Source organism: Denticeps clupeoides, chromosome 10 (assembly GCF_900700375.1).
Source record: "Denticeps clupeoides chromosome 10, fDenClu1.1, whole genome shotgun sequence".
Taxonomy (NCBI): Eukaryota; Metazoa; Chordata; class Actinopteri; order Clupeiformes; family Denticipitidae; genus Denticeps; species Denticeps clupeoides.
In genome coordinates, this window is record NC_041716.1 from 8,954,539 (window position 1) to 8,964,480 (window position 9,942).

Genomic DNA, 9,942 nt, shown 5'->3' on the forward strand with positions numbered 1-9,942 from the left:
CAGGCCTCTCCGCAGTGACAGTCACAATTCAGTGCTGCCCTCCCATGGTCTCCATCTGCTACTGCAGTCTCACTGGAGCACTGGAGGTGCCAAGTGGCTTGTCACCTTTAGATAATGTCTGGCCTGCGGTTGCTGTGGCAACAGGGAGCTGCAAATCAGGGTACTCTCAGAAGGAGGCAGACGTATTGCACAGCATGCCATTACACCAGCAAACCACAATTTACTTGAAATTGTGTATTCCTGCTACCTCATTAAATGTCTATTCATCATTGTTACCATAACCAATTGTCTCTATCAACCAGAAGAGATGGAGAGGCGACAGATGTATTTGCCTTTAAGCATCATCATCACCAGCACAAAATCTTCAAGACAGACACACGTTTAACGCTGTCTGTAGTCACCTAGCAACAACTGAATAATAAAAAAAAAACCTTATCGTTGCATTAGGTCTGACCGCAACATTTCTTCTATTCAATATTATTCTATTCTATTCAATGCTGTTTGGGTTTCTTCTGGGCTGACCTATGTTTCTGGTGACTGGCTCATTCCTTTGACACTAAGCCTTGTGTCTCTGGTTGCATGGCAACAGATACACACCTTTAACCCCTGTACATAACCCCTGTGCTGTTTACAGGATTTCACAGACTTGCTGACAGAAAGGCCATACAGTCCTAATGTGGCGGTTTACAAGCCTGCATCTCTAATTCTGACATACTGTCAGAAAATTCAAGATTTTTTATTTGTAACATAGAGTTATAGCAGTACAAAGTGCAGTGAAATGCATCCTGAACTGCGCTGTTTTCGCTGTGCATAGTTACATTTACATTATTTAACAGATGCTAGCTAAGATGCTCGGTTTGAAGCTGGGTCTTCCGGTTCATAGGAGAGTGTATTACCCACTAGGCTACTACCACCCCTTTAAAAAATGGAACAAGAGGGAAAAATACAATAGAATAAAAGAGGGAAAGAAGAATAAAAGAGGAACTTATCAGCCTCCAATTCCTTTTCTTATTTTATTTGATCTCATTCCAGGTCTCTGTGATTGCAACACTTAGCACACTTTCATATGGGGCATAAGTTGAAATGAAAGAAAAAAATGGAGTGTGTGGCAACAAATGAACCGTTCTATCACTCTGGGTCTCGAAGGCCATAATTTCATGGTGTATTAAAAGAGGAACAGGAAAGGTTCCTCACGATTAGATGACTTGCCCGGAGTCACAGAACCCCATATCTAACTCTAAATGATAAGAGGAACACTCTAGAAAGGCCTTTGATTTCTGCCTTGTGGTGTTGGTGATGGTTTCAACTGCTTGCTTTATTTGATTTTATTTTGTTTTTATCAGATTTTGGGGGAAATTGCAGAGTGAAGAGCTGCCAAATTCACTGATAAGGACAGACGGTGTTTCTTTGGGCCTGATGTTGGCAAAGCTTCCATATAGCTGGTCTATTTAACCCTTCAAGGTAAGTATCAGTTTTACAGCTGAACTGGTGCAGGTTTTTTCCTAGAAAATGAATGTAAGTTAATTCAGCCCCCTAATCTCAACAGAGACCAAATATTGAATAATATTACTGGAAATATTGTAATGTGTTGGATAAGATTAAAAAATCTATTGCGCAGATGTACAATGCACAGATATCTAAACATACAAACAGCCATTTTTCGGAGTAATAAAATGTAAATTATATACTTGTGTGCCTGATTAGGCCTGAAAATAGGACAAGTTAGGGTTGCATTTGTCCACGTACAGGCGTTTGTGACCATTTGTTTGACAATCCTACCACCTATCGGCAAAAGCAAGAATTAGAAAGAAGATTTTCCATGTTACATTTACATTCAAATTTATGGCATTTCGAACACTCCCTTGTACAGAGCAACTTACAACGTGCTTTCATGTTGCCATCAATGAAGTAATCAGTTTTTCTTCACTAGGACTCAAACCATGAATACAATCATTTTATTCACTCTGTAGTTTTTTCTTGCATAAAACAGACTATACAAAAGATACAAGTTTGTCTAAGTACTCAGTGACTGTGCTCTTCTGACCTCAAGGGGAAGTTCATTCCACCACCTAATGGACAAGACAGAGAAGAGTCTAGATGAGTGTCTTCCTCGTACCTTCAGAGATGGAGGGAGAGTATACGAGGTGCAGTGCGAGGTGTAATAAGGGCTGTGAGGTAGGATGGTGCTACTCCATGTTTGGCTTTGTAGGCCAGCATAAGTATTTTGATTTTGATGCGGGCAGCTACTGGAAGCCAGTGGAGGCAGCTTAGCAGAGGGGAGGTGTGGGAGAATTTTAGATGGTTGAAAACCAGTCGTGCTGCTGCATTCTGTAGTAGTTGTAGATGCCGGATGGCATTCAGAGGTAGACCTGCAAGGAGGGAGTTACAGTAATCCAGTTGTGAGATTCCTGGGGACTGAACAAGTGTCTGGGTGGTCAGTGTTGATAGATAAGGGCGGAAACGTCTGATGCTGTACAGAAGGAATCTACATGAGCAGGAAATATGTGAAAGCGAAGTGATTGTCATTGTGAAACACTGCAGCACAGCACACGGTGACACAACAAAATGTGTCCTCTACTTTTAACCATCACCTTAGTGAACAGTGGCAGGCGCCCGGGGAGCAGTGTGTGGGGACAGTACGTAGCTCAGTGGCACCTCAGTGGTGCCTTGAAGGATTGGGATTCAATCACAACCTTACGATTACGGCGCCGCTTCCGTAACCGCTAGGCCACCACTGCACCCCCGTGAGTCAAACCCCACCATGCCCCATGTGAGTCGAGAAGGAGAGTGCAAATATAAGTTTAAATAAAGTTATGAAAATGTGAAACCTAAATGATTTCATAAACCTCCAAATCCATTTCTCGCCCTTATTAAGTTCTATGCTTCCTTTTAATAAAGACAGGTCAAATAAGGTTGACACCATTGTGATTTTGGACATAAACACACCTGTAACACAATGTTACATAGAAATTGCATGACATAAAAAGAAGGAATTTTTAACTTTTTCTTTGTTTGTTGCTTATAGACTGGTGCCTTATTTTCACACAATGCATTAGAAAGTGTCACATCCGAGGCGTTTACAGTATTCATGGTAAAAAGCATATGGTACTGTTCAAAACATTGTACCATATGCAAACGTTACCATCATTAACTGGAAGCTTATTATTTTATTTTGTAACATTGCAACTTTATTGTCTCTGTACAATTGCACTGATGAGGAAAGGAGAATGGGAATAATACTGTGGAGTAAATAGACATTACCATACATTTATTAACATTTATCATTATTGTCACTTCAGTGACTTTCACCAACTTCATTATCAGGCATGAAACAAAGATTGTGCAGGTATTTGAATGGTTATGAGCTTCGAGCCGCTCTTCATCTGATGTTCTGTACAAATGTTTGATCAGACATTATTCTGCTTAGTTGGCAAAATTGTGCACAGTTGTGCATTTCTCTTAATTTGTCATGGTGGTAGAAGGACCGAAACAACAACCCTAACAAGAGCAATCTCTGGACCTTTCACTCCATTTAGCACTGTATCATTACTAATATCCTCAGTGTATTGCAGTTAATATTCTGACTTGCTGTTAGCTTGACAATTACAGTTTGTCATTGTCAAGCATTGACAGTCAACAATAGAAACAATTAAGAAAAATAGCCTGATGGGTCCTAGTTAAATGGGACCCATCTAATCATTTATGGGTCTTGCATTTTTTTACATTATAGATAGGAACTGTAGACACAGGAGTACGAAATGACAACTGATAGATTTTGAAATAAATAAAAGAGTTGAATATTATTGCCGTTTTCCAAAACAGGAAACTTTTGCTGGAACTTTTAATGGCAACATTTCACACTCTCTCGACCACCAATAACGAGATGATTTACCTACAGTCCTGAAAGTTTATGCTGAACACTTTCTTATCATTCACTCGTGTTAATGAGCAACTCATGAAGCATCTCATGATGACAGTAGTGAACAAAGCAGTCATGAAAGCAAAAAGAGACGACTGTGAAAAAACACATTATGTATTTGTAATTGGATTCTTCAGATTGGCTTAGATCATTAGTTTCCATAACCTCCACAGAGTTTTGACCGGTAGTGTAAATAATTTAAGGATACACTCAAAATGATTCCACAGGGTCATAACAGACTTCTCCTTCATTTACCGTTTTGCGTCATGAACACTAGGTGGCAGCAGAGGCGCGCAAAAAAAAAAAAGCTCATTCAACTCTGCCGGTCTGAACGTTCGAAGAGTTCGGCCGAGTTCATCGACAGAGTTACCATTTCATTTGATTTTAAACACCTTGCAATAGGACACCATCTGATATAAAACACGCAGTGTAAAACCCGATAAAGGTTTGCCGCCTATGTTTTTACTCTTTGGCCAAAGTGTTAAAGTACCGCTCCTCAGTTTATTAAGAGAATTAGAAGTCGGTTCCTAAGCGCCGTTCCTCGACCTCCCTTTTCCGCCCCTTTTGTTTGCTCTGGCGGTAACCCTCACCCTGTACGGACCACGCCTGATGCTCTGCAGGGCTAATCCCCCCTTTTGGTTCCTGTCCAGGTGATGCGATTAACGCAGCGCAGCAGGTCCGCCTCGAGGCGCCGTTCCTCCACGAACCCGCTTCGTGGAGGATAGGTGACGACCGTGCACCAACGTGCACACCGAAAAGATGTTAATTGGTTAAATGAAACTGCCACTTCACCAGGGGTGTGCGTAATATGTAGGCTGGTTCCTTTCACGTGTCGTGACCAAAAGTTTCACGGAGGCAAACTTCTGCCAACACCGATTCTGTTATAGTGTGTCTAAAATATAGAGACAAATTAAGAGAAATGCACAACTGTGCACAATTATGCCAACTAAGCAGAATAATGTTTGATCAATATATATATATATATATAGTGAACAGTAGTGATCGAAAAAGCTGCCCTTTGGGAGTCAATGCCCATGATCAATACACATGAAAACAAATCGTACATTTTTTAAAGACACATCAGCATCCGTTGACACATCAGTTGTCATCATCATTGTTGAAATTAGTCGCGTAGCGCCGTCTAATCCTCTTAATTAAACGCCCCCCTGATTGGACGGGCTGCTAATCCCGACGGGCCTCGCTCTCCTACTAACGAGCAAGTGGGACGGAGCGCGAGCCACAACCTGCCCAGGGCGAGGGCGAGGCGCGCCGCCGCGGAACAAGTTTGGAGTCTCCGCGCGTCCTCATTACGCGCCGCGTTTTACGCGCGACCGGACGCTAATCGCTACGTCAAGAAGGCGGTTTTTCTTCTTCTTCTTCTTCTTCTTCTTCTTCCATCCCCGGTAACCTGCTCCCAGAAGCCACCAGGCACAGGAGAGGGACTCGGGAAGAGGAGGAGGAGGAGGAGGAGGAGGAGGAGAGAGCGAAGTGTTGAAGACAGAGGATCGGCTGCACGGCGCGCTACGCTGGTGTTTCGCTGGAGAAAATAAAATGAACGCCAGCGAGGAGAACCTGCTGAAGTCCATCAGCAACGACACGCTGCTGGACCTGACCCAGCGCTACGGCCAGTCCGCCTTCGCTTTCGGCGCTGGCCATGGCGCTGGAAGTCCCGGGCGCTTCCCGCTGACTCCGGCCGCCGAGTTCCTCGCCGCCCAGGCGGCCAAGGCGAACGAGAGCGGCGGGGAACAGAGCAGCGACGGCGACGACGACGACAGCTTCGACCACATGGACTCCAGGAAGAGAAGTTCGGGCTTCGACGACGACAAGCACCCGGGCGCGCTCGCCAAGAAGCCCAAGGAGCAGAGGTCCCTCCGGCTGAGCATCAACGCGCGGGAGAGGCGGCGGATGCACGACCTGAACGACGCGCTGGACGGCCTGAGGTCCGTCATCCCCTACGCGCACAGCCCGTCCGTCAGGAAACTCTCCAAAATCGCCACGCTGCTCCTGGCCAAGAACTACATCCTCATGCAGGCGCAGGCCCTGGAGGAGATGCGCCGCCTGGTCGCCTACCTGAACCAGGGACAGAGCATCACGTCGCCCGTCCCCGCGGCGCTGGCGCCGTTCGGACAGGCCGCCGTGTACCCGTTCTCCGGCACGGCGCTGGCCGGCTGCGCCGAGAAGTGCGGCTCGTACGGCGGGACGCCCGCGAGTCTCTTCAAACACTGCAGCGACAAGCCTTGATCTGAGCAGAGAGACGAAATAACAAAAATTACGGAAAAAAAGGCCCACGAAAGGCCCGCGCTCTCCAAAAAAAAAAAAAAAAAAGAATACAACGCAATTGTACAACGTTATTATTATTAATATTATTCATATTCACTGTTCGCTCCCCTGTTTTGATTCATGTTGACTCTGAAAGAAAACTTCTGAGAGTCCTGTGACGGAATGTTCCCATCTCGCCACCGTTGGCATCATGGCCACAAGAAACGACAGCAATTAAAAACGTGATAAAAAAGGGAGCCACGGGGAACGTTGCCGTGGCCTTTTTTTTATGACGAATGACCAGAATAATTCGCCCCGTTTCTTTCCACGACTTGCCGACTATGCAACATTCGAACCGTGGCGCAGTACGAAGCATCGGCCCGACCCTCAGCGCTGCTGGCTGCTGCCAGATGTCACCAATGTCGCCCAGATGTCACCTGTAAATATACTTTTGGAGAAAAGATGCAGGCTTGTTGAGATTTTTTTCTTTGGTTGTGTTATTGCACAATTCACTTGATTGTAATGTAACAACTGTGAAAAACTACTTGACAATTAACTGACGACGACGATTAAAAAATACATTTGGTATGGTTGCAACGTTGATTTCATATACATGTCTTCATAATTAAAAACTCTCGCGCCAACGGGACTTTATTTATTTCTCGTTTTTTTTGTTCCTGTACATTTATTCTCTCCGTTTCTCTTCGCCAGTTTTCACGTTGATTCGTTGATATGATGTGAAAACGCCGACGTTTTGATATGCTGTGATATTAAGGGGCGACGGTGACATTAAGGGGGTGTTTTTTTGTGCAGGCCCTGCTGTGTGACTCATCGCTCGTCATTTTTAAGGAATAAACCGGACATGTAACCATCAAAAGAAATGTGTTTGTTATTTATTGTTATCATCATTATTATTCTTCTTATTCTTATTATTATTATTGCTGTAGTGTGGAATCACCAACACTACGTTTATCATAACCCCTGACCCCTGACGTCATTCACCCTGGAACCACACGGGGATGTCCGCTCACCTGGACAGCAGACGAAGACAATAAAATGCAATGCTTTATAAGTTATGGGGAATATGACAATTAAGGTTAGCATGGCGTAATATTTCATCGTCTCTTCTATGCCCAAATGCAGGACACGTTGCGCGCAATGCAAAGTGTCCCTTCCAGTATCGGGTTTGTATTCAGATGACAATAATCCCCCAAATGAGACCTGGTCGCGGTGGCTGGTAGGCTGTGCCCGGGGGGTTGGGGGTCCTGTCTCCGGGCATCGGCCCACCCGCATCCACTTATTAACACGATTCCTGCGCCAGTCAACCACGGCCTCGTAATGCGTGACAAATGTGCATTAAATCAAACTTTATTTCAAACTTACAGCCTGAGCATTTCATATTTTACATAACCAACGCGTGCATAAAATGCTTTAAAATATGCTCCATTATTGTATCAGGGTTTAGGCCATTAAGTATAAAACAAATTTTAATAACCCTGCTTATGCAGCAGCACTCGCACTCGAATCCCGGGAGTTGAACTCCCGCCCCGCCCGTGTCGCGCGCCGTTTAGCGACATGTCATAATAGCGGCGCGCCACCCTTGGCGCCGCAGATTGGCGCGCTGTTGACACACGACTCTCGGGAAAGTTCCCAGTTGACAGTCAAAAGAGCCGCGAACGAGTCTGACTGACCCCGCCCGGGCCCGGGTTCGGATGAAAGGTAGCATGCAGACTTCGTGACGTCACAACATGGCCCTTTATTACAGGATTCCACCTCACTGCTCATGCAGTTATACTGGTTATTAGCAGGGGTGGGGATCACATAGAATTCCCATGATAAAAAGGACCTGTGAGTGGCCGAACCGTACCGCTTGAGCATGAGAATGAAATTTGCGCATGCGCACTGACACCAACACAAACGGCACAGACCCATCTGTTGAAGCAAGTTTATTCGAGCATCTGAGTCAATTCAATATGCAAAATAAAAATAATAGTGTACTTTAAACTGAACAATGTGAAATATCGGAAATTGGATCAAAATTTTGACTTGAACCAGTTAATTTTAACTTGGAATTATTTTTCAGTGTGGATACCAGCATATCGATAATTCATCATAATATATTATCATATAGATGTTGCTCAAGCCTGTATTCCTTGGTTGATAGCTTAAGACCGGAATTAGAAGTGATTTTTGGCAAATGCATGGATTTAAAAGGAGCGAACACTGAGGTCATGTTGAGTCAGGAAGGTGGCATGGCAGGATTCAGCGAGTGGCCGCCGTGGTTGCAGGCACTGTCAACTCGCAGTGTTCATGCCCGTTGTCCAGGGGAGCGCAGCGGATTGATTTCATTAGCGTAGCTGCGAGCTCCCTCCGCTTGTGTTTGTCGCTCAGCTCCAGCAGACGACGGCGCAAGAAAAACATATGCCCTTAAGTGCCCAACTCGCTGGAATGCTTTTGACAGCTCTGCTGAAATTAATTAAGCTCTTGCAGAGGCGAAGGAGTCCGGGGCACAGTCTAGCTCTCCCTATTCACACTCATATACATACTTACACAGACACACGCACACACACAACACACAACACATAGGCTCCATCTTTACTGCAGGCCGACAGGCAGGAGAATCAGGGGAAGGCATCCTATGCTGCTCAGGTTGGGTTTGTTGTTTGTGTGTGTGTGTGTGTGTGTGTGTTCTGTTGTTGTTGCTTTTTTTTGCTCTGGGAGGCTTGCTTGTGCATTAAGATGTGGGCACCAAAACTTCAGCCTGAGAGGGGGTGGGGAAGTGTAGGGCAGAGAATTATGTTTGAGGAGGTGGAGGTCACAGAGGTTTCCCAGACAATAGAAAGGAAGATGTGTATTTGTTCAGGGGCATGAGTGCGTGTCTCTGTGCATCTTTACTTGCTGCAGTTATTCACTGTAAAGCACTTCAGTAGTTGCTATTGCACCTTATATGTGTATAACATGTATACTTGTTAAAGTGCAATTCTGGAATCAAAGCGTACATATTTACATTTTAGCCTATTTGCTTTTCTGCTGGTTTAAATCTCTTTGTTAAATGGACAATAATTAACTGCAAGGTTCTGTTAATCCCTGTAAAGGCCTTTAAGGTGATCCCCTTTAACGTGACCCCACACATGACCTCCATGCTCAGTAGCTCTCTTTAGAAATGCAGCTGGCTGCAGGTTAAACAAATAGGAGGAAGTCTGGGTTTTTTTACCTGAAGACTTGATGACTTTGACGAAGGTACTCACACATTTACCATTTAATTTAGTGAATTTTTCTGAAACATTTTAAAGTGGCAATTAATGATCAGACTGATACATACTGATAGATATTTCTAATTGCTAATTATTATTTTAATATGTGGCAACATACATACCTTGAATTGTCAAAACCAGGTATTTGAAATGTATTAAATTTGTATAAGATGAAAGATCTACTGCTATATCATGTGAATGAGGTGACATTTCATTAGTGTGTATGTGAGCATGGATATTTAAAAAGGTGAATGGTAAACACAACAGAGAACCCCCCCTCTCCCCCCTCCCGGCCCCCAACCACAAGTCATCACATTCCCATGATCCCTGTGACATCACCAGTGTAAATTCCTCCCGGCCCCGCCTTGTCGGATGTGATGACCCACTCAGTCAGTTGCTTCCGGGCAGCCATGTGATTTGGGGCGACATGGGTTGAAGTGGGATTGGACTGGGACAACCCTTTCAATTCATTTATTCTAATCAGACGAAGGGGAATGCAGGGGGGGGGGT

The 9,942-nt window shown here is 44.6% G+C and overlaps 1 protein-coding gene across 1 annotated transcript; it reads left to right on the top strand.

Annotated features, from left to right (window-relative positions):
* Positions 1 to 5,174: 5,174 nt before the first annotated feature.
* Positions 5,175 to 6,265, top strand: bhlhe23 (basic helix-loop-helix family, member e23). The gene has a single exon (XM_028994206.1). The coding sequence runs from the start codon at positions 5,471 to 5,473 to the stop codon at positions 6,158 to 6,160; it is 690 nt and encodes a 229-aa protein (XP_028850039.1). The 5' UTR covers positions 5,175 to 5,470; the 3' UTR covers positions 6,161 to 6,265.
* Positions 6,266 to 9,942: the final 3,677 nt, after the last annotated feature.

Excerpts from the sequence above, each read along its gene's own strand:
- bhlhe23 (XM_028994206.1), top strand. The coding sequence starts at position 5,471 with ATGAACGCCAGCGAGGAGAACCTGCTGAAGTCCATCAGCAACGACACG.